Source organism: Dermacentor albipictus, chromosome 1 (genome assembly GCF_038994185.2).
Source record: "Dermacentor albipictus isolate Rhodes 1998 colony chromosome 1, USDA_Dalb.pri_finalv2, whole genome shotgun sequence".
In the NCBI taxonomy this organism is placed as follows: domain Eukaryota; kingdom Metazoa; phylum Arthropoda; class Arachnida; order Ixodida; family Ixodidae; genus Dermacentor; species Dermacentor albipictus.
Window position 1 is genome coordinate 278169245 of NC_091821.1, and position 24745 is coordinate 278193989.

The 24745-nt window shown below is 44.8% G+C and overlaps 1 protein-coding gene across 3 annotated transcripts in view; it reads left to right on the forward strand.

The window, feature by feature from the left end:
- Window positions 1–24745, forward strand: part of Tnks (tankyrase) — a 370913-nt gene that overhangs the window by 205429 nt on the left and 140739 nt on the right. For 2 of the 3 annotated variants that reach the window (XM_065454426.1, XM_065454424.1), the window contains 4 exons: window positions 7046–7171; window positions 11853–11962; window positions 17875–17997; window positions 21833–21898. In XM_065454426.1, coding sequence (XP_065310498.1) covers window positions 7046–7171; window positions 11853–11962; window positions 17875–17997; window positions 21833–21898 — 425 coding nt within the window. The remainder of the gene's footprint in view (window positions 1–7045; window positions 7172–11852; window positions 11963–17874; window positions 17998–21832; window positions 21899–24745) is intronic. The other variant, XM_065454425.1, reaches the window with a different exon arrangement.

Genomic DNA, 24745 nt, shown 5'->3' on the forward strand with positions numbered 1-24745 from the left:
TTCATTTTTCTTTTTCAATACAAACAGCGACGTTCTTTGTTTGACCACTGCTCATCACATAATGGTAGCTAATGTATACAAAGTGGATTTGACAAGAAGCATATTTGATACCACAGAGTGTTGCCTAATGCCATTTTTTTCCAACTTTCCTTGCCAATATAAAAATGCATCACATTCAAAAGATTTTTGTCAATGTAAGACATTGCCCTTTCAGTGCTACAACCTCGAGACTTGTTCTGTATGGTTGTCAAGTCTTCTTATGTTGTATTGAGTGCAATAATTTTTTCCATAAGTTGGAATGCTGTTTTTGCCACAGGTTCCTTACATTGGTTTTACTGACTTTACAGGGCCTCTGAACCACTTTTTTTTTTTTGAATTCGATAAATACAGTTGAAGTTAAATTAGACTATTTCAAAAATACTTTGCTGCAAAAAGTTCTTCAGCATGCGTTCAGCAGAAGTGGAGTTACTGGCAATCAAACATACCATTCGCGGTGCTTCTGCTTCTTTAATGATTTCCACTGTGAAGGATACAGTGGAGCGGGGTGTGGCCACAATGCTCCACCTACTGAACGTTACTGTGGTGCGAAGTTCAAATTTGATTTCAGATGTTCACTTAGATGCAACTATTTCTGATTTTGGCACCTAGTACTCGCCAAATGCAGTTGTCCTCAGCGAGACATAGTGGGCTCAGCCAGTGGACTTCTCGCAGCACCTCACAGCTACATGCAACTGCAGCATTTGCTTTGTGCACAGCGGGGCTTTACGAAGCAGTCTGCCAAAATGTGTCGTCAGTCTTTTATTCCCAAGACCAGTGCTGACTGGAATGGCCTTCCTTTCTCCATCGCTGCCATTCTGACATTGACAAATTCAAGACTACTGTTTACTGAAAGACTGCTGTATTTTCGGCCGCTTTTTAAAACCTGTTATTGTATAATTCTGTACTTACTTGCCACTCCTTTCTGTAATGCCTTCAGGCCAGGAAAGTATTCGAAATAATAAATAAACAAGTAAAGCATTTAACCAGGAGAGGGTGCATGGTGGCAAGCATGCATGTGGTCTTGCCTTATGTTTCCAGGGTTTGAGGCTAGTTGACTATTCAAAACTAGTGAAAAATTAGTGAGACTCGATGGCTACGACACCGATAAGCAAGGTGGCTGTATTGTGCCGTGCCGCAGGCAAGACATGACCAGAGGCTCCAAGCAAGGGGAGCGGAAAGCGTCCCCGTTTATTCAACAGCCGTGTATATATGCGCTAAGTGGGAGAGGGTGTGTTCCCTCACCACCATGTGTCATGTGCGATACCGATATTGGTCACGTCACACATGCCATAGATGCAAAGCCAACGCTGCACCAGATACGATGGATACGATACATCCCCTTTTCTTTTAAAGGTGGAAAGAAAAAAAAAAACACGGGAAAAAACATTAGTAGAAACAAACATTTAGAACACGATTTAGGGAACTTGCACAAAGCTTCGATTATAAGTAAGCCTCTGTGGGGGCCTTTGTTCTTGGGTTGACCTTCTAAATGCAGGTTCTTGGTTCTGCTGCAAGCCTGCAGGAGCGTTGGATGAGGCAGGAATGTTGCCAGTTGTGGCCGGTGACTCTGCAGCATTGTTACTGCTGTATGCTGAAGGTCTTTCGTCAGCTCCTTGGCGGAGGTCCTCCTCGGAGTCGCAAAGGCCTCTCTGTCGAGAAGCTTCTCTTGTAGGCAGCAGATGTCACCGACTGCGCTGCAGGAATGTGCCGTCTTCAGTGATTATGTTATACGACTGGGGATATGTCGCAGCTTGAATGACTTGACCTTTGGTGGCCCACGCCCCTTTTTTGATGCGTACCGTGTCTCGAGGGTTGAGCGGTGGTAGTTGTCGGCTGCAATGGTCGGTCTGATGATGCTTCTGTACGCTGCGACCTGGGCATGGCCGGACATCTCGCAACGTTGTCCGTAGTCGTCTTCCTTGAATTACTTTGCCAGGTGATTGTCCAGATTCCATTGGAGTAGATTTGTAGGCAAGAAGACCAAGCCAAAAATTGTGATTCATTTGAATGCTTTTCTTTAAAATCCTCTTAACTACTTGCACGCCTTTTTCCGCCACACCGTTGGACTGGGGGTACCGAGGGCTGGAAGTGGTGTGGTTGAAGTTGTACCTTCGGGTAAATGCAGCAAATGCGTGGCTAGAAAATCTTCTACCAGCTCTACTTCAGGAAAGTTTGATAATGCGTCGTAGACGCACAGGTATAACCGTCCACCATGCTCAAAAATATCGATGCTGACACGATGCCACGGTTTATCAGGTACTGGTCGTAACTTTAACAGTTCTTCGGGCTGTCCGTGCGCGTACGTTTTGCATGCAGAACACGCCTGTGCTAAAGGTTCTATGTCACGGTTGATTCCTAGCCAGAAGACGAGTTGCCTGGCTCGTGATTTGCATTTATTGATGCCCAGGTGGCCTTGACAAATGGGTTCCAAAGTTTATTTCCTCATGGTAGCCGGAATTACAACTTTGCACCCTTTTAAGAGGACTCCGTTCACGTGAGAAAGCTCTCCTTCAAAAGACTTCCCATGGCCTTGGAGTGCTTTTCCTGCCGCCAGGTCCCCAAGAACTTGATTTATTTCTTCATCCCGACTAGTTTCCATAGCCAACCTCATCCAGGTGTTATCGGTGACAAGCGAAGAGACAATTATTGTGTACACTTCAGTGTCGTCGTTGATGACGTCGTTTTCCGTGATGGGTCCGGTTGTTGCACGTGACAGCATGTCGGCGAGAAGCTGTTGCTTCCCTGGTGTGAACTGAAGTTTTATGTCTTAGCGAAGAAGGCACAGGAGAAACCGCTGCAACCTCGGGGGCATGTCTCCAATGGCCTTCTGCGAGATGGCGATCAAGGGGTGGTGATCAGTTTCAAGAATAAACGACCGACCATATACAAAATGGTTAAACTTCTCGTATCCATATGCCACCACCATTGCCTCCTTTTCAATTTGTGAGTAACGTTGTTCGCACTCTGTAAGTGCTGCGAGGCATATCCGACTGGCTTCCATGTGTCCTGGTGGCACTGCAGTAGCGCTGTGCCGATTCCGTTTTGCGGTGCATCACATGACACCTTTGTTGCTTTTGTTCGATCAAACACGGCTAGTAAAGGTGCTCTACTTAAATTTTCGCAAAGCTGCCTCCACTCGTCAGCATGATTAGACGTCCAGTCAAATGCAGTATTCTACTTCATAAGATTTCTGAGGAGTGTCGTCCTTTGGGCCAGTGACGGCATAAACTTGCTGAAATAATTCACGGTTCCTAGCATCCTCTGTACTGCGAGCTTGTCGGTTGGCGGTGAAATATGCATCATTGATTTTGTCAGTGATGGGCTTGGTTTGATGCCTTCCTGGTCAATGACATCACCAAGAAACTCGATTTTGCCAACACCAATGGAGCACTTGTTCGGATTAAATGTCAGACCGCCGCGTTCTGCTGCTTGCAGTGCCGACTGCAGGTGCCTGTCATGCTCCTGCCTCAACGACCCCCACACCAGTACATCATCAGCGTGTACTCTGACCCCAGGAAGGCCTTCAACAATTTCATTTAGCGTTTTCTCGGGCGCCGATGCTATACCAAACGGTAAGCGCAGAAATCTGTAGAGCCCGAATGGCGTTGCAAAGGTGCAAATTCGTGAGGTTTCATTGTCCAACGGAATTTGGTGAAAACCATAGTTCGCGTCAAGACGGGTGAAAACTGTAGTGCCCGCTAACTCTGCCTCTATGTCTTCCCTTCGCGGCATTGTGTAATGTTTTCTCTTGATGCATTGGTTAATCCTCCTGGGGCCGATACATACTCGAATTTCCCCGTCTTTCTTTCTAACAATGACCAATGGGCTCACCCTGTCTGTGGGCTCGGTGACTTTGGTTATGACGCCTGCGCGCTCCATGCGTCCCAGTTCTTCTCGCAAGGGTTCCTTTAGAGCCAGCGGGACTCGTCGAGCTGCTTGGACGATTGGTGTGGCGTCGTCACATGAAACCATTCGATATACCCTTTCCACGCACCCGGTTCCTGTGAACAAGTGGCGAAAGTTCATTGCTACTTCCTCAGAACTGTTTCGAGATACTGCCTGTATGCGTGACACAAGTCCAGAATTTTCGCTAGCCTGTAAGCCCAGGATGGCTTGATGCCCCTTGGACACTACAAAGAAGTCGAGGACAGTGCAACGATCACCTAGGGCTAATTCTGTACGAATGACGCCATCATGCTTGATAACCCCTCCGCCATACGAACGTAACACCACGCTGCTTGGTTTCAGGGGTGGCTTCGGGCGAATTTTATGGTAGCATCCGAAAGATAGTAGATTTGCTTGCGCTCCTGTATCAACCTTGAATTCAAGTGGTACATTCTTGATTTGGGCGACAACTGTCCAGTCGTGTTGGCTTGCTACCAGCTTGACACGTCCAGAATGTCAAAGTTATCTTCACCACCCTGAAGTGCGCCAATATCGGCAAATCGTCTGCAGCAGATAGCAAAATGGTTAGGGCATTGACATTTGCGACATGTTTTTTCGAATGCAGGACACCTTCGTGGTGGGTGCATACGTGCGCACTTAGGACACTTGTAATGTCTGGGCAAGTCACTTTGTTTACTTCGGTGTTCATTATGCATCACGTCAATGTGGCTTTCGTCCCGTGCCCAAACGTTTTGTTGTGGTGCTGTCGCTTCAGCTGTTTTAGCAACCTGCTCAGCCTTCAGTAAATTCAGTGTAGTGTCCTGCAGCAACCTTTCTCGAAGTTTCTCGTCGTTAGTTCCATAAACAGTTTGGTCCCTAATCATTGCGTCTATTTGGGAGCCAAAGTTGCATGCTCGTGCCTGGTTCTTTAAGTCTTACAAAAAAAGGTTCGAAAAGCTCACCAGGGGCCTGGACTCACGTACGGAAAACGTAGCGCTCATGGACTTCGTTCTGCTGAGCAGCACAATATGCATTGAACTTCGCAATGACAGTGGCGTAGTCATTCCTGCTCTCGTCTTTACCAAAGCTGAACGTGTTGAAGATCTCCATGGCTTCCTCGCCTGCAACACTCAGCAGACGTGCTGTCTTGCATGATTCTGTTCGAGGCTTGCGAATTGTCTGTTTTGATGCAGCGAGAAAAAATTTGAACCTTTGCTTGAATGCTTGCCAGTTCTTGGCAATTTCGCCAGCCGAGCTCAGCAGGCCTGGTGGCTTCAGGAAGTCCATGGGGCTGGTCTTGTAGTGTAATCTTCAGTTTACCAAGACTGGACGTCGGCGTTCAGTTTACCAAGACTGGACGTCGGCGTTCACCCCACTCCTGACACCATGTATCGTGCGGTGCCGCAGGCGAGACATGACCATAGGCTCCAAGCAAAGGGAGTGGAAAGTGTCCCCGTTTATTCAACAGCCGTGTATATATACACTAAGTGAGAGAGGGTGTGTTCCCTCACCACCATATGTCATGTGCAATACCGATATCGGTCACGTCACACGTGCCATAGATGCGAAGCCAGCGCTGCGCCACATACGATGGATACGATACAGTGGCCAAAGTTAAATACCTATTCATTATGCAAAAAAGAAGTGAGGCGTGCCGACAGGACACATGAGTAGAGAAGTGGACAACACGAACACCGTTCGTGTTGTCCACTTCTCTACTCTTGTGTCCTGTCTGCACGCCTCACTTCTTTTTTGCATAATGAATCCTTACCAACTAGCTCAGCTTTCTGTCATTTTAAATACCTACATGGGCAGCCACAGCCGAGTGTGAGGAGACGATAGTCTGCTTCTTCCGGAAGTACGTAATTATTATTGAAATTCGAAAGCAGATATTCGCTTACTTGAGCCTTTTTGTTAAACTGTGTCAATAAATACACACAGTAACAGTAGGAAGAAGTGCACTGATCCAAACACCCTTCTTGATTGATGTCAGCTATTGGCCAATAGCATCTGGATATTGCAATCTGCTATATTATGAAATAAAGCGTCCAGAAAATAGCGAGGAGGAGGTTTTTGTTGACAAGAGAACCTTTGAGAGAAAGGTGACATACGCTTTGCTTGCGAGATCCACGTGCCACACGCGACTGCACAATTTCGCTGATATGTTCACAGCAGCATATGCTATTCGCAGACTGTGTTTTTTCACCATGACCGAGGGGTAGTTCGGGGCCTCTTTAATAATGTGAGCAGTATCTACAAGCAGTAGTGACTTTCTTTCCTCTAATGTATTTTCTCAGGGCCTGTTGGCCTGTTTTATGTATTATGCATTATAACTTACATATGTTGTTAACTTTATGTTTGCATGCACGCAGCCCTTTTTATGCAAGAATGTGCTGCAACCCTGCAAGGCCAAGACCTTTTCAAAAGGCTAATTTCTTCTTCCATTGTGCTTTGTGGGCCCTGTATTGCCCTAAGAGTGAATAAGTGAAATAATATTTCATTCCAGCTTGCATGTTGTGATGACTACACATTTGCTTTTTGCCTGGCGAGTCCTTATCATGCATCATGAGGTGCAACAATGTGTGAGTCACATGTGCTGCATATTACTGTGCATTTTGTATATGTAGGCTTGGTCTGTGACCTTATGGCAGTTGGGCACTTGCTACAGGTTGGAATCTAGTCAGCTGCACAGCACGCCAATAAACCAGTCAAGCATGCATTTCCCTTGGAAAGATTCTGACTTGCAAATTAAAATGGACAATCCCAACTATTTGGGACCTTACCCAATTGCTGATAGCCAGACTAAAAGTTACCGTTCATTGTTCGCACCAGCCAAAATAATTTCCTTCAAGTAAATTTGTTTTTTAAAGATATTGATACACATATTTACCATAAGGCTCGAGTTCTGCAATAGCATGTCTGTAAATTTTTCTGCATAATTACAGACATCGATTTGTGCCAATTTTGGTGGTCTTTTATTGAATATATTAGACACAGCCGATTTTTGAATTGGATATCACTTTATTGTAATCAGGTTTGATTGTACACCAAGCCAAGTGTCCCCTCCCCTGCTTGTTATGTGGCTTTTTAAAAAAGTTAGCTTCCTGTTTTCCTTTTTCAGGGGATGCTGCACTTTTAGATGCTGCTAAGAAGGGCAATCTTGCAAGGGTCATGAAGCTGGTATCAAGTGAAAATATTAATTGTAGGGACTCTCAAGGCAGGAACTCAACACCACTGCATTTGGCGGGTATGGCATAAAAAAAACTCACTTCATTGCCAAAGCTTATGTGTTGCTAGACAGTGCAAATTAAAAGGGTCATTTTGTATCTCAGCTGAAGATGAAGTTTGCATGAACCATCAAGCTAAGGACTGCTGTTATCTGGAATGACACATGGAAGTTATGTGCTGCAGACAAGAAGTTGCTTGTTTGGGGCCTACTCAAAGGGGCGTTGAAGGGAATGCTAAATTTAGATGCTTGTTGTAGATTACATGGTATATTTTTTATTGTTTGTACCATGTTGCTAGTTCTTGGAGATAAAATGGCAAGACTAGTGCGACAGCAGGCAGTGTAAAGCAAGCTATAGGGAATATAAGCATCTTTAATGCTACAGAGGCCACTACAGTGGTGTCACTAGAAGGACCTGAGCAAACGTTTCTTTTAATAGGGCCATTGAAATTGGCCATAACTGTGGCAGTTGTCTCATACCCAAGCTGATAACTATTGTGTGGAGCTGGTAAACCAGTGATTAAACACTTTCAACCTGCCCCATGTGCCTGGGGAGCAGGTTGGTGGCTGCTCATGGCTGTCAGCGTGGCTGAGTGCATGCGCAGCCCAGGCACAGTTTCAGAGATGCGTTGGAAGTGAGAGGCAGACGAAGCGTTTGCTCCGTGGTGCCAGCGCTTTTCACGATAATGTCGTCCCACTGTGAGCAACACTACGCATTATGGGGACGGAGTGGATGTGAAAGCGTGGCTGGCTTTGCTTAATTCTTACCACTGATGTGAAGATATCATCGACATGGCATGAAAATAGCTCTCATTGCCAACACTCAAATTCAACAAAATGAATCTTTTTCAAATTCAAACTTCCTTTTTTCGATTGCCTGATAATTCTGAAAATGTTGGGACCCCTTCCTTGTAAGAAAAAAAAATTGATTGGTGAATACTTATTTGCATAAAAGGTCAAATTTCCAGTACAACAAAATTTCAATATAACGAAGCAAATTGCTGATTTTACAAACTTTGTTACATCAAGGTTTAACTGTATTTAGTTATGTTATGACCTCAGTACCTGCTATATAAACAGCATGGGCTGGAAAGTGTGCCAACTCATGTCTGGCAAGATCACACTGGGCGTGAAATACTGTGTTGGAAAGAGCATATCCTATTTTTCTCTGGCCTGTTAAGGCTGATTGTGCAGCTCAAAGAATAGAGGCTGAGGACAAGTTCATGTGTGCCCTGCTTCCTTGTGGCCAATGTATTTGGCCTGGTGTTCCCGTGCATCCCTTATTGCTGGCATCCTCACATTTTCCTGAACCCTCAAATGGGGCATGCTGGCCAGCTTGGTTATTTGAATAACTCTACTAGCGCGTGTAAAGCCCACCCTCATGTTAGGCCTGCACCCACAGTTTGGAGTGCGAAAATGTGGAGAGAAAAAAAATTTCTCAAAGTGTCATGCGTATCCAGTGTGCTGGTTAATTTCCAAAAGCCACGACTTAATGGCACTAGTTGTACCATTGACGATGGCATTATCATCATCTCCATATTCAGCACTCGGCACCAAACTGCAACTTTGGTCACCTACTCCGACGGAGTGGTGCATGGCTGGCCAGGTCGGCAGGTGCGGTTGGCGGAAGGCCACTACTGGAAGTTTCATCATCATCATTTATTATTCCCTTAAGGGTCCCTTCAGGGACATTACATAGGAAGGGGAGACAGCGATGGGAAAGTGCCATACATCAGCTCAAATAAAAAAAACAAAGGTAACAGAAAAATAAACAATAAACTGTGTAGAAACCATCAGGTATAAACAGAACAATGAAAGTATCTCAAACTGAGTAGCAATAAATTTGAAGAAAACTGTACACGTAAATGTGAAAAACGCTAAACGAAAGTGGCAAAAAAGAAGAGAAGGAAAAATAGGCGATGACACAAGCAAGTCCGATTGCTGGGAGAGGAAACATGAGGAAAAGTGGCTATTTTGGGTTCAAATGGTCTGATAGTAACTGCCTAAATTTGGAGGGATTTGACTCTGCAACCACGGCTTTGGGAAGACTGTTCCATTCTTCTATGGCGATGGGGAGGAAGGATTTGTTGAAGGCGTTGGAAGAACCATGCAAACGCTGTATGCTAAGGGACTTAAACAAATGGCAAGATGAGCGTAACGGAGCATGTAATAAGTTCTCGCATAGTGCAGGAAAGGTAAAGTACAATTTATGAAAAAGACAGAGCATTGCAAGTTTCCGGCGGAGTGCTAGGGGTTCGAGTCCGAGAGACAATTTCATGTCAGTAACGCTATGCCAGGGCAAATACTGGGAAGTTATGAAGCGGGCTACCCAGTTCTGAATGGCTTCGAGCGACTGAATCAAGTAAACCTGGTGAGGGTTCCATATGGCTGAGGCGTACTCCATTTTAGAGCGGACGTATGTTTCGCATGCTAGTTGCCTGATGGATGGAGGGGACATAGCCAGCAATCTCCGGATGAAACCAAGTGTTCTGGAAGTGTTAGCACAAAGTTTCGTGATATGGTCCACCCAAGTTAACTTGTTAGTTATTTCGACTCCCAGGTACCCGTATGAGTTAGTTACTGATAGTGCCGTGGAGTTCAGCGAGTACGGGAAAAGGGTAGTGGAACGTTTACTTGATATGTGCATACATTTACATTTCAAAATATTAAGCTGCATAAGCCAGTCAGAACACCATTTCTGGATTTTGTTTAAGTCATCTTGTAATGATTCCTGGTCGGTATTATCGGCGATGCGGCGATAAATGACGCAATCATCCGCAAAAAGACGGACGGATGACGAAATCCCAGATGGCAGGTCGTTGATGAAAATTAGGAAGAGAAGCAGAGCAAGAACGGAACCCTGGGGAACTCCAGAGATAACTTCAGTAGTTTCAGATGCATGACTGGCGATGACGGTGAACTCTGAGCAGTTAAGAAGCAGCAAATCCGGGATAAAATAAGAGGGTCGAGTGATAAGCATGCAAGTTTACGCAATAGACGTTGGTGAGGAACGCAGTCAGATGCTTTTGTCCTTCAAATGTTTGTAGCAGTACAACACATTGGCGATAAGGCATGAGGTCACTTGCATTGGCTGTATTGACAGCCATGTGCATCAAGCGCAGTTTGGGCCTGCAGGTGATCAGCCGGCTACTACCGGAAACGCCTACCAAGTTCGCGAGTGCACATAGTGAACAGAACGACATACGGTTACGTGTAGGTATGAAGCCAATAAAGCTCCAAACTGATTTTGCACAATGCAGCCTAAACTGACAATGTCATGGAGTCGAGGCTGTGTGCACGATATGTGCACTTCACGATGACCCATGATGCACATTGTGCTGATAATAAGAAGAAATGATAACAAGAAATGCACCCATGGCCTCTCCCATTATAAAATTTCAAGTAACTTTTTCGTAATAGAGCAACACACTGAGCCAAGTCTAAACAAATTACATACTGCGCTGGTGGTCTAAAAAAACAATGAAATTAATCTTATTGTCGCAATTCATAGTTTGCACGTGCATCGCTTCTGGTCCATTCTGCGAGCATGTCCACCATTGCCAGGGATCCTGGTGTATCTGGCTGCTCAAGCTACTGTATTTTTGTTGTTGACCTGAGGTTCCTGCTCACATCGGCATATTCTACACAATTTTCGGCTGCCGCACAAGAAGTAACTGCCATGAAGTCAGACTACTCTGAACTACGCATATATAGGTCTTCACTGTTTCCGAAAAGCAATAACAGGGCAGTGCGCACACACAATGGTGTCAGAAAGAAGTCGGTGCCTGTGGCTAATGCAGATATCGTTTCCAGAGCACGTATCACTTCTTTCCTAATTTTAGTAATAGATTCATGGTTGAGGGCAGTGAAAGGGTCCAAAATGAAGATAACAAGATGACGTACGTGGTGCCTGCTTGTGCCATATTTGTCACCTCACATTTTTCATCATCATCCCTTGCCCTGCCACCAACCATGAATCTAAACCAACTTGCCCAATTTTCTACTCTTCTGAACATATTAAAATATTAAAGCAAATTTTGACGAACTGGCTCATGTCTTGCCAGTGCAGTCATGGCCAAACACATTGTGAGCACAAAAGATTGGAGCATATTTAAAAGTTTTGGGGCACGATGGCAGGCACGATTTTGTATGGGTCCATGGTGATGTACATTTAGACTTTTTCTCTACATTGAGCCCACATCTTCCCCACAAGCCTGTCTGTGTGCAAAGGGCAAAATTTGAGCCTTCTAGCTTTTGCTGTCGCACAGCTCCTAAGGCGAGGACCCTAAACGTGTTGCGCGTGTGCATCCAAGCAAACGGCAAACTTGCAGCGATTTAAGCGAGGTGGCTAACGATGGATGGTCACAACAGACAGCAGATGTGACATTGCATGCAAACTATGTATGCAGACATTTTTGCAGCATTGTCCGTGTCTGAAAAATCGGTCGGCGTCTGCAAATATGCCCATAGTCAGCTGCCTGTGCTTTCATTATTTTGCATAGCAGTCTGAACATAGTTCGAGGATTCAGTGAGTAGCCATAAGCCTGCATCGTGTAAGGGCCGCACTCTGTAAAATAGCGTGGGCCTTACGTGAATAAATACAGTACATGTAAAGTTCAAAAATTCTTTAGTGCAGTTTTAGTGAGTTTACAGCTGCCTATTTGCAAAGCTTTAAGGCATTCGTGTGCTTCGATTTTTGCAGCCGGATACAACAACCTGGAAGTTGCAGAGTTGTTACTTGAAAATGGTGCAGATGTCAATGCACAGGACAAAGGAGGCCTGATTCCACTTCATAATGCATCTTCTTATGGGGTACGTGCCTAGTTAGCTGGATGTGATGAAGTGCAGTGGCAAGATTGTGTGTGTTCACTGCATGCGTGTGTTTGATCTTTGATCATTTGCGTGCATGACATGCACATACAATAGAACCTCGTAGATGCGATCCTGTGCCATACAATTTCTCCAGTTTGTAATCAAGAACACAAGAATCACCCAGTACAGAACAACAGAAAGCTGAGCTAGTTGGTAAGGATTCATTATGCAAAAAAGAGGTGAGGCGTGCAGACAGGAGACAAGAGAGGAGAAGTGGACAACATGAACGCCGCACGACTAAACCACGACATGGTTCTAGCGCGGAACATACACATCGCAATTAAGGAAGCTAACGAAGCAGGATTGTGCAGATAAGTAGGGGAACATGGAAATGGGCTCAGAGTACTGGAAATGAAGCTTAGAACGACAGAAAGCTGAGCTAGTTGGTAAGGATTCAGTATGCAAAAAGAAGGTGAGGCGTGCAGACAGGACACAAGAGTAAAGTGGACAACACGAACGCCGTTGTCCGGCATTCGTTTTGTCCACTTCTCTACTGTTGTGTCCTGTCCGCACGCCTCACCTCTTTTTCGCATAATTAGGTCCAGTACAGTTATGCTTCTTTTTTGCTAGTTCATATGTGCCCGGAAAGCACGATCCTTCGGCACCAACATTCAGTATATCGCCAAACGTTTTCTGGTCATTAAATCCCATGTAAGCAAAAAAAAAAAAAAGTGTGAGGCACACAGATCGAGAACAGTAGTCGCTCGCTGCAGCAGCTTTCCTCCGATACCCACCTGCCCGTCTCACGTGAAAACGCCGGTGCGCACTCAGTTTCCTATTCCGGTACCAGCAAATCTCCTCCCGGGTCGTTAGAGGCCATATTCACAGCTATCGCTGCCAACCTATAATGATAAGCATCTTTGTCTATCTGTTTCAAAGTGCCCAGGCCATAGGGCTGTTGGAAGCGTACTGCATGCTTTTAATTGGCGATAACCCAAACACACTGCCTGTTACCTGCTGCAGGCGGTGTGCAGTGAGTGTCATGTTTCGCTCTGGCAGCATCGTAGGCGTTGTATTCTGGCGTTGCTCACTGGCTCGATTTCGTTTCGGTTTCCTATCACTGCCTTAAAACACTGAGCAATAGGAAAATGACGTTGTGCATCTTGGGTCACACGGGCCCCACCAGCTCCACGCCACAATGCGCCACTCACAAAGAAGCTGCTGAGCCCAGCCGAACTCAAGGAGTGTAAATACAAGCTTGCCAAAGCCACAAAATCAATATGCGTCTCAGGCCCCACTAGCTCGGCGTGCATCGACATCTCGTGCTGCAACGATTCGCATGACGCTTCACTTTACGTACATGTGAACTACATTTATTTGTCAACTTTTTTAGTGACTTCGGTTCGTATGTTATCACGGTTAGTATGTTTTTTCTCACATTTTTTCCCAAAACCTATGCACGAGGTCCTACTGTTACTTTTTGGGAATATGGTGGCATATGTGATTGAATGCCATGAAAGGGGTTTTTGATTGCAAAAACATAGTTGGCCACAGTAATTATTAAAAGCATGCTAAAGGAGTAGCTGATCTTGTGCTTGCTTAAGAAGGAACACAGGCCTCAAAGTCCTAAAAAATATTGCAAAAAAATGATACAGTAGCTTCCCTTTAAGGCGAACTTGAAGGAACCATGAAAATTTTTTTGTCTTATCAGAAGTTCATCTTACCAGAAAAATAATTGGGAACATGACCAGGTGCATCCAAATATCTTACTTCACAACAGTAAATGAAGTGAACCTAAAACAGGGGAAAATGACGAGTAACAGAGAGGAATCGTGAAGAATCTACTTTGACACCATGTCGTCGGCTGGAGGAGTTGCCAGTGTACAGTCAACGACCGGCTTTCCGGACACCCGATAATTCGGACAGCTTTGCGGGCACCATCACCTACCTCAAAGAGTCAGTGTATAAGAACATCTGAAATTCCGAACGCAAGAACCTTTCGCCATCCGATTTTCCTGACTTTTCGCCGTGACCGCAGGTCAGAAATCGCATTAATTAAAGCCACCACTGCCGCCATTTTTATTACCTCGCCGCCTCAAACTGGCTCTCTTGCACGCAGATCCGCTAGCAGCAGTAGCCACCACCACAGCAACACTAGGCCTAGCTGCTTCGACGTTCGCTACCGAGCTTCTTGCTATTCGACGCAGTGTTTTTCACTAAAACAATTCGCCGCTGTCAGCAATGTCATCGACTCCGCCTTTGTCATCCTCGTAATTGTCTTCGAAGCTCATAAAGCACAACGCGTTGCATAATGCTGGTTCTCAAAAGTCAGCTTCGCCTCAGTACAATAGTGCTACGCGGTGAAGCATAACAAGTGTGGAAAGGGGCAATAGTCACAGTACAAAGTATGTGTTCCTTATTTATACACGCATGCACCCGCCATCTCCTGTTATAGTACGAGCACCAATATGCTTAATAAGTATATTGGCAGGCATTCGGAGCTTTTTCGGATGTGCCTGTGGCAATTTGAGTCCAAGAGGACCCCACACCAGGTCTGGCCATTGTGAGCTGACAAGTGCAGAGCATATATTGCATGATAATAGTCGTGTTTGCATAGTATTACATCACTACGCACTGCGGAAAGACCAGAAAGTTCAAACCGAATGCCATTTTCCCTTCTCCTCGCGGCCGCCGCACACCAAGCCGGAGGATGGCGTACACATGCTAGTGCGCCTACGTACACGTGTTTGCACTGTGGCGTCACTCGTGGTGGCACGTGACTTCAAGAATTATTCAAGGCAGGATTTGTTATTTGTGTAATATATTGCTTGAATAAACGAATTAACGCTTAGAGAAATAATAAAACACACAGACTGTCTGCATGTCTGCATGTTTTTGTTTTACTTCACACCGCAGCAAAGAGATGTACTTGTGTTTCATCTGCTTGTTCCCACGTCGTGCAATCACCCGCACAGACACCAAAAGCGCGGGATCATGCTTTGTGATCCGCTTGTGTCTGCCTCAGTATTCGTGTAGCACTGACTTGCACAGCTAGTCAGATGTCCTCGTACACAGTGCGCAAAATCTTGCGCTGCATGAAACGAGAGAATCACAACAGCTCGCGCGCGACACCAGCGCAAGTGTGCAGCGTCACAAAAGAAAAGAAAAAAGAGCGAGGAGAAGAAAAAAATGAAGGCTTGTATGTGTCACGCGATCCTCGAGGTCCTGTGTGGGAGAACGCAGGGAAGGAATTTCGCTTGCGGAGGTTAGACGGTGCGAGTGGTGAGAGTGTCTCGCTTGGCAGTGGAGCTCACCTCCTTAAATCACGGGTTGGCAGCACTAAAATATTTCTTCGGCTATTAATGAGTCGATTTGAAAATTTTTTTGCCGCAGAACACTCCCTAGAGGACACGTAACAACTTCCAGCGCATAAGCAAAATTTGTTATGGGGCCTGGTGAGGGGCAGTAAAATACTTGCATTCATTTTTTCGAACTGTCCTATTTTTTTGACATTTTCGCGGCCCCTAGGGAGTCTGAGAAACCGCACATTGACTGTACGACTGACCAAGAGGATGTTTCAAATAGTCTGTGGGGCAAACGCGCGGCAGAAGGAAGACGAGAACAGAAAGGACCTACACATTGAAGAATGAATGGCAAAGGAAGCGTGCCACGGCTTCTTTGCAGGAGCTTGAGCTTACAAAAAAAAAAATAAAGTGTTGGCTGATGCCGAGATGCAGGTGCCCCTTGTGCAAACAAAATAAACTCTTTAAAAACGCAACACTCAGGCATTGTGCATGCGCTGAGAGTATGTGAGAACAGTTGAGGTTTACTAAAAAGCTGTTGTGAGAGAGAATAGCACTTGTGAGAAAGTTCTGGCCTCGTACGAATGACCTTGCTATCAATTGATAGAAATTGCTCATATTGAAAATATTTGCTTCTAAATTCATCTTTTTTTTGTTTGTATTTTAGAATGTTTAAGTCGATTCGCAATGGATTTTACTTTTTTTTTTTCGAAGGTATTTTATTTGCTATGCATTTCAGTAACCCCTCCCTTCTGTTTTCTTTACACCACTCCTTACTATTAAAACTGGATTAAGAAGTTTTTTTTTTTAACATACTAGAGAGTAACAGTATTGGGTGACATGGTGTCAGCCCGTCTTGAAATAAAACAAAGTTCTCTGTCACTCAGGGAATTTTACGAAGCCACTCAGGTAAAACCTGGAAAACTCAGGGAATTCGGAAATGTCAACTTAGTAGACACCCTGGTTGATGCTAACTCCGCAATATCACTGAACCGGGCAGTGATATCCTATAGATAATCTTGTAGCATGTCATCATGTAGAAGTAACACTCAGCAGGCAGGCAGGCAAATCATGGCATACTTGGCAAATGAAGAATATCTGATAACTGTGCACAGTAAAACAACATGTTGCAATATTTTCATCATTCTAAGTAACTGAATGGAAATTATATTTTCATTAGATGAAATGCAGGATAAAAAATTGACTCATGATGACTGTCGATGGTAATGCGTGTAGCATTGAATTAACATAGTGACACAATGTAGTGCCACCATCTAAACAAGTTATGCATGAGGCGTGTACTGCAGCAGGATTTCTCTTTCGCGCTTCTCTAGGAACATTCAACACCATCGAGCGCAGCCACCACGAAGTCTGTGCATGGCCTCCAAAATGCATGGCGCTGAGAAAAATGTCATGCCGCAACCGGGCTCCTCTCTCATGCTTCTTTCTGGACTCACCGTACCGTCTAGTGATGCTGCGAAGAAGTCGTACATGGCCTCCGAGGCGAGAGGCTTACACGCCGGTGCCAGTAAAGGCTGAGAGTTGTTCATTCACTTGCTGCACTCCCAGTGGCACATACTCAGTTACCCAAGTTGGCAAGGGGTTCATTGGGGTTCATTGAAGAGCGGCAATAGCCAGCTTATTCATGGCGCAGCTCGTGAAAGCGCTGGCGTGGAAAACGTTCATTGAAAAGCTGCACATACCGAGTGCATTTGCAGCGCAGCCTGCTAAAGCGTGGGGTTGCTGTCCTTGAAGAAGCCTTGTGATACGAGTTTGACTCTGCTCAGCATTGGAGAAATTTAAGGGATTTTTTTCGTCATTGTAGGGCAGCACATTCCCAGTGGCCCACACCTAGTCGCCCAAGTCGGCGGCAAAGACGTTCATTGAAGAGCGGCACACACCGAGTGGCACATAACCAGTGCTCCAAGTCAGCATCAAAGAGTTTCACTGAATAGCGTTACCTTACAGAGTCTTGCATCTACACTGAGTTACCCATGTCTCTGTGAAGGAGGGTCGTTGAAGAACGGCACATATGTATACATTGCCACATGTTCAATGACCCAAGCTGGTCTGATCGTTGGTTTTGAACCCTGTTCCCTCATCACAGCAGCCCAATGGGCTACCCATTTGACCACGGACTACCCACTGACCCTGGTAGGCGGGACAACGGTTAGATACAAACATACATAGATCGATAGTTGGCCCCTGGAAAATGTGGGAAGCACCCTAAGAATGCCAATGCATTACAAGCATTATCAGAAGAAGAAACGGGAGTCTTTATGGGCACCTTGACTCCTGTAGCTATCTTGGAATGAAGAGGACTTACAGTGAAAAGGGATCAATAGCATAATTTAAATTGTAATTTAGCCAGGATGTTGCATGTCCAGCCTAATGCAAAGAAATCAATGTGTAAGGTAAAAAGCTTGTGCTTTGTTGAATTCCTCTCCAAAAAAATGAAAAAATGAAGAGAATGCATAGCATCAATTGGAATGTGTATAACTTCTGTCATTATGCTTATGTGGGAACTGTTGTCAAATCCTGCATTCCAGTAATGTAGACATAAAATTTGATTGTTTTGAAGCTCATCTCGTGCTTTCCTTTTCCTTCTAGCATTTGGACATAGCAGCCTTGTTGATAAAATACAATACTGTGGTGAATGCTACTGACCGGTGGGGCTTTACACCACTGCATGAGGCTGCACAAAAAGGTCGGACACAGCTCTGTGCCTTGTTGGTAAGTTTGTTTTCATACTTGACAGGACAGTGGGTGATTACCATGTGGTTATCCTTCCAGTTACGTGGATTTAGGGCAGATGGATGGGTGTCGCATTCAAAACAAACTGAGTGGAGTGTTTGGTTCAACTGTGTTCTAATTCACCTCTTACAAGAACCTGGGGAGGGTTTTTATTATTAGTTTCTTTTTTTTTTCAGAACAGCACTTAAAATTTTTTACTCCTTAGAAAAGCTGCTGACTTTTGAGGGCTTTACGAAAATGCAAACCTGGAAGTGAAATTTAATTGCGGGGTCTGTTCTCATAAGCCAGGGTGGTGTGTGAAGCTTTCTGGCTTTAGCAAAGCTTCCAGATATATCAAAACCTATTGGAATCACATTGTAGTTTGATATCTTGACGATTTCATCCAAAAAGTTGTGCTTATGCAAATGCTAACTGAAACCTTTACTTGTCCCTGTGACAGTGACAAGCTACAGCACAATTGCATGCAGGACCTCAAAACTGCGTTGTTCTTCAGTGGAAGAGTTGTGCACAACATCTTGCACTGCTCAGGGATAGATGGCACACTAGTGTAGTACAAGGAAAATATCTAAAAATTTCTATGCATGCTTTCGCATCTCAAGAAGCAGGCCATTGTAGGCCCAGCGTTGTGCCCCATTGAAAGTGTACACGGCACCCAAAAGTTGCATCAGCCCTTTATGCCTCTGATGTTCATATTGCATACTGTATTTATTCGAATATAAGGCTAGGGTTTTCCCCAGAATCCTTTGCCTCGAACTTTTGCAGTCTCGCAGCAGGTAGTACAAGCCAATGTCTTAATTTTATCTTTCTTGACACGCGATGACCACTGTCAAATCTGCAAAAGTTCTCAGTCGCGCGGCCAGTATTACAAGCCCTTGTCTTAATTTTATCTTTTGTGACAAGTGACAACCACTGTCAAATCTTTAGCACGCACAAGAGCCACGGTACAACACGAGTTGAACTCGGAGGCCACGTCTGGCTGTCGCTGCACTGCATGCGAGACACCTCGACTGCATCATGTGCCTCGCAATCTGGACGCTGCAAATTGCAGCAAATCTTCTTTTTTGTGCAAGTTGGTGCAGTGACAAATAAAGCATTCTCAAAACAGTGCATTTTGCAATCATTGCCAGTTGTTTTTGAGTGCCGTATGCTACCGCTTCGCTTTTGAAGCTGGTTAGGCCTAGTGGCACCTTCGGTGCTTGCTCGGCACTGAGCTCACAGCCGTACATGGCGGTGGTCTACATGTGTGGTCGACACGAAAACTCTCCAGCTGGCAGGGTGTTGCATGGCATGCCATTGCAGGAAGCTTGTCACTAGTGTATCCATTCTTTAAGAAAAGGTGCTAGCATTTTCGCAAATTCCGTAAGTGGCCGGAAATAATTGCAAGGAGTGCACTGTCGCACCCACACATCGCTGCAGCAAAGTACATTGTATTTACACCGTCTAGACAAAATTTGTCCCATAATTTGTCTGTTGCAGCCGATAATCCATTACAACTGGGTCCGTTAAAATTGGAATTGATTTAATTAATAATACAGTAAAACCTCGTTACACTGTAGTTGGCCAGAGCTCGGAAAATGTACGTACTAAACGGTAGTACTGTTTAACCGAAATAGCATGAGATCACCCACTTACCTGTCAAAAACGGAACTCACAGAGAGTGCGATGAAAGGGGAAAAAAGATGCAGTATTTATTCTCTTCGCGCGACAAAAGTGTTATTTTCGTTCGATGCCGCGGCGGCCTAGCAGCGAGGACAGTGGCCCCAAACTTAAAAGCTGTGAGCCAGCATTTCAGCCAGCCTCCTCGGCAAACACTCGCATGGCAGATTCCTCGTTGGCGTTGCATATTCTCCATGCACGGGCGCGGTAGCCTTGCAGAAGTCGCAGGGCGCCTTTTCTATTGCAGGGTGCTGTTGTCATCATGACGATTGCATTCATGAGGCTGACGTAACACGCAGCTTCTGCCAGTGTCGGGCCTAAATAGCCTGTGCTGTCGCTTCCCGTGTCGTCTTTATCACTGTCGCTAGGCGACACTTCGGCAACAACACAAGCAACGATGGCGAAAAATCGAACCTCGTAGCCAACAACTCTTCGTGGTCGTAGCAGCGCTGCGGAGCAACTTCTGCGCATTCCAAATGCCACACACACCATAGAGAACAGTAGATCCCTGTCGCGTGCCAGCGCCGACTTCGTGTCACGTTCGATAGCACAAACGATGTCTAATTTTTCTTCTATGCTGAGCACCAGGCATCTTTTTTATCTGAGCTTTGGCAATAACGCGAGTCCGTGCTTGCACGACACCACAACGCTCTCTGGCATGGCGCCAAAATGATTTTGATGTTGATGTGGCTTCACACGCAAACACACGGGGCGCTTGGAGGCTGTTGTTCTGATCTCTGAGGCTTGTTGTTCTGCCGGGCTGCCCGATAGAGATGACGCACCGCCGTGTTTGCGCGATGAAAAGTGGAAACACTACATGTTAACCAATACGTACGCAATAAGCTGGCACAGTTTATGCGGATACAAAACACATTATGTTCAATGGCCGCTCAGTCGGGGATTTGACTTTACTACTTTTAAAACGAAACTACTGTTTAAGCGGGTACGGTTTAACGAGGTTTTACTGTATAGGCAAAGCAAACTAAGTGAGAACAATATTCTGTTATATCTGTAAGTATGTTGTTATGTGGGTCCATTGTAAAGGCTGTGGACTTATCCCCTGGTTTCTAAGCTCACAAAAGCGATTCTTACTCTACCCCATGGCAACGCTGACCTAGAACAGTGCTTCAGTGAAAATAAGCACCTTCTAGATGGACAGAGCTTACCGAGCATTGCTAACGTTAATGGAATGTGCCATGTTGAGCATTTCCTTCAGTGCTATGATAGTGAAGCAACTAAGGTGCTTCTCAGCCTCGACCTTTTGAGGAGTGTGAAGCAGTCTCATGCAAAGTATGCACAGAGTATGACTGCTGAAGAAAGCACAAGCTGAAGGCAACAGAAAGGCCTGCCTCTGAGCAGCCCATTCTTGAAGCAGGATAGAGAGCTTTAAAGGACCAAGTGGTGGCCAGCAAGGCATTGCTCACTAGTGCTGAGGAAATTATCAACTTGGGTGTGAAGCAAAAAGATGTGAACAAGGTAGAAAGCGGCCATGTGCACTTAACGCCAAAAAATGCAAGCCTTCAGTAGACACTAAAGAACTAGGGGAACTCGAAAAGAAAATAGTGAAAAAGGCGAAATGCATTCACTGTCCTGTAGTGCTGCCACGACAGATTCTGCAGCCATTGCGGTCACGTTTGGGTTGGGCAGTTTAGCCAACCAGTCAATTGTAATTGTTCAGGAACAATTTCAGGATTGAAATAATGAAAATTTTGGCCAACAGAAATATATTGGTGCTGGCCAGTATGTTCAGTCTGTATCGAATTAGCCATAGTTGAATGAATGAAAGTCTCCTGTACGATGTTGGATGAATTACTTGCCTGTTTTATTAATGATGAGGAGTATGTGTTGAATGCAGTGATGCCAGACAAAAAGTACAACATTTGTTAGAACAGTGCTCGTGGCACCATTTTTCATGGTTATGGCAAATCATGACACACACCTTGTTTTGCCATAGCAGTCAGAGATTGCACCACCATTCCATTTCCACAGATAGGATCTTTAAGCACATGCAAGTTAACTATTTCTGAATATGGGTAAATGTCGCTGTGTCCTATCTGAACAGTAGACAACTTTTTAAAAACTGCAATCTCATAAGAGCGCAATGCACTGCAATGGTAATGTGCACTCACTCATTGTGTGACTCCTTGACTCCTTCCAGCTGGCACATGGCGCAGACTCAACAATGAAGAACCATGAAGGTCAGACACCTCTAGACATTGCAGCAGTAAGTTCTGCTTATATCCTCCATTTAAAAGGAAGATACATACCCATATTGTTTTCCATTGAAATGTGCAAAATACACCAAGAATAAGGATATTCAACTAAAAGAAAAACATGTATTTGACGTCACTCCAAGCCACCTGTGACTTAGTGGAACTTGTTTACCGACAGTTCTCATCATATATGAGATAGAGGTGTACATTGCATTTGCTAAGCATTACGTGTTTGATACCACTGCAGTCTGGAAGTTTCTATTGGTCTTTCTCCTCTGACCATGTTTTCTAAAGAAAGCATGTACCAAACTTCTTCCTCATCCTCTGTTCCTGCTCTAACCAAGCAACTGATGCTTGCTGCCCATCATTCACTGCTGGCTGAAGACATTTAGCTAAAAACTCCATTCTCAGAACCGAAACTCACCAAGAAAAGAAATTCATATTTTTCGTGTGTCCATAAAGGGTTAAATGTCAAGAAACATGCTAAACTGGGGCTTGTTTTTTAGTCGGATAAGTTTGCTGCGCTTCGAAGCTTGGTTCAGCATGGACAAGCTGGTCTTTAAGGCACGCATTAGCTCAGTGGCTTTATCGTACAGCTACTGAGCTCAAGGTCATGAGCTTCATTCCTTGTGGCTGCATTCGATTGGTTCAAGAAGACCTTAAATTGAGATGCATCTTAAAGGAGCCTAGGTATTCAAATAAACCCGTAGCTGTCCACTATAAAATCCCTTGTAGCTTCAGGATGTTGAACCATAGTTATGATAGTGTAGTATAATTATGAAGTAATTGTGAAGAAAAGAAGTGGCACTGCTTTCAAGATTGTAATATTTAAATATTAACCCTTTCAGGATCAATGACGTAAATATACGGTGCCACTAACAAGTCCAAAATGTTCGATGCCATATATTTACGGTGCTGTCTGTATGTTTAAAAAGCGCGCCAATTTCCTAACTTCCTAACACAGGAGCAAGCACTCAAAATCTGTCATTCAGTCTCCCACAAATGCAATGCCATTTTGAGGGGTCATAAGAGCTGACAGGCGAGTGCTCCGGAATTAAATCTCTGAAGGCCAGTAGCTACATGCTGAACAGAAAACAATATTGAATTAGACCGATGGCGATAACTAGCAGATAGAACACAACCTGTTTTGCATATGAAAAGATGCTATACCACGATGAGCAAGGAAAGTCGCAGCTGTTGGCACTTGATGGATGCTGCCTACCATAGTTATAACTCTAATTACCACTCGCGCTGCAGCTGGAAGCTACTGTTGCCTGTTACATTTCCAGCTCAGCTATGAAGACGTGTTCCTTAACATTACTTCTTGCAAAAAGCAAGGCCAGCATCGAGACGCATGCTCTGCCGCAAACTGCATTGTTTTTCACCTGGTGGTGCAAGAGCGTGCGTGAAACGTTTTCTCATATACGAATAGTATGTGGCAAGTGAAAACGTGCAACCTCGCACAAATGCTTAAAATACTGACACTTACACACACGAATCATCATTAAAGAATGTGGCAACCATTGTGTTCGCTACGCAAGCCCATAAGGCCAAGGGTATATGTTCACTGCATCAACATGTTTTTATGTCGTGAAGGAATCCATTTGTATTTAACACAGTATCTGTGCTGAAATTGCACTTTTGTGCAATGCATGAAAATGATAAACGCTTTTGGCTATGTTGGATGAAAAGTGCACATGAACAAAGGTGGCTATGAGAGTGGGGTTATGGTGCGATATGTGCCATACATGCTCCTCAAATGCTGGCCTATTTTCTCAAATGAGCACATCTATGGCTGGCACAGTAGTCGGTAAGTTTGACACGAGCGCACTGGTAGAAATCCAAGTGCCTTTCACTTCATTTGTGAATCGCTACTTGGCACCTCATATTGAATTAAAATGAAACACAGGCACCTGCCATTCAACACGAGTACCTCATTAATGGACCACTATGCACGCCACAAAATAAAGCAAATAAAAAGAAAGGAACCTACAAAACAATATCGCAGTCCCCCCTCCCTCCTCAATTAGGCAGAGTTTTGGCTGGCCTAAAGGTGTGCTTTTGAGTTGCACCCAAGGAGGCTATGTACTTAAACTTCTGAAGTGGAGGTGGCTTTCCAAAAGTGAAGCTCGTCACCGCCATTTTGCTAGAGGCAAGAAGCCCGAATTGATGTAGCAGTCATTGCAGAGCACATAGTATGTTCGTCATGTTTATTGGTTGTGTGCTGTTGCAACAGTGTTTAACTGATTGTGGCATGCTTTCCAAGGGCAATGCAACACCTCCGTAGGTCATACCTGTACCAATCGCGTAAAGATGATGCCGGTTGTAATGTTTCACTTGTAACATAAGCTCGCAGCATCTGTTCAGGAATGTCGCACGTCGTGCGGTTGGTAATGTGCTGGTAAGATATGTGCATGTCAGTATTAAATTTATGTTTGCATCCTGTAAATATTCATCGGCACATCACTGCGTTTTTATTTAGCACATGCATGGGCTACATATTAGAAGGAGAGGATGGGATTTCGCTCCTGGCTTGCAGTGGTCTCGGGTTGTGCTTGAATACATGTTTGCCGTGCTTGTACAGCAACATACTCTGTACGGTTTGTACCATCTATGTTCCGCACAGCGACTTTGTTTTAATGGGGAAAACCAGCAATACAAGCATGTACACAGGAGAACACCTAGACAGGATGGGCGCTGCACTTACAAGGGAAGAGTTGTAAGCTCAGTGCTCGTTCTGGCCACTTGTCTTGCATATGCGTTGTTATGTTTCATAGGTTTCCTGTTCAATAATTTCTACCTGCTAGGCTAGCAAAAAATTCTGTTGTAAAAGCTGGGCTTTGGCACAAGAGCGTGCA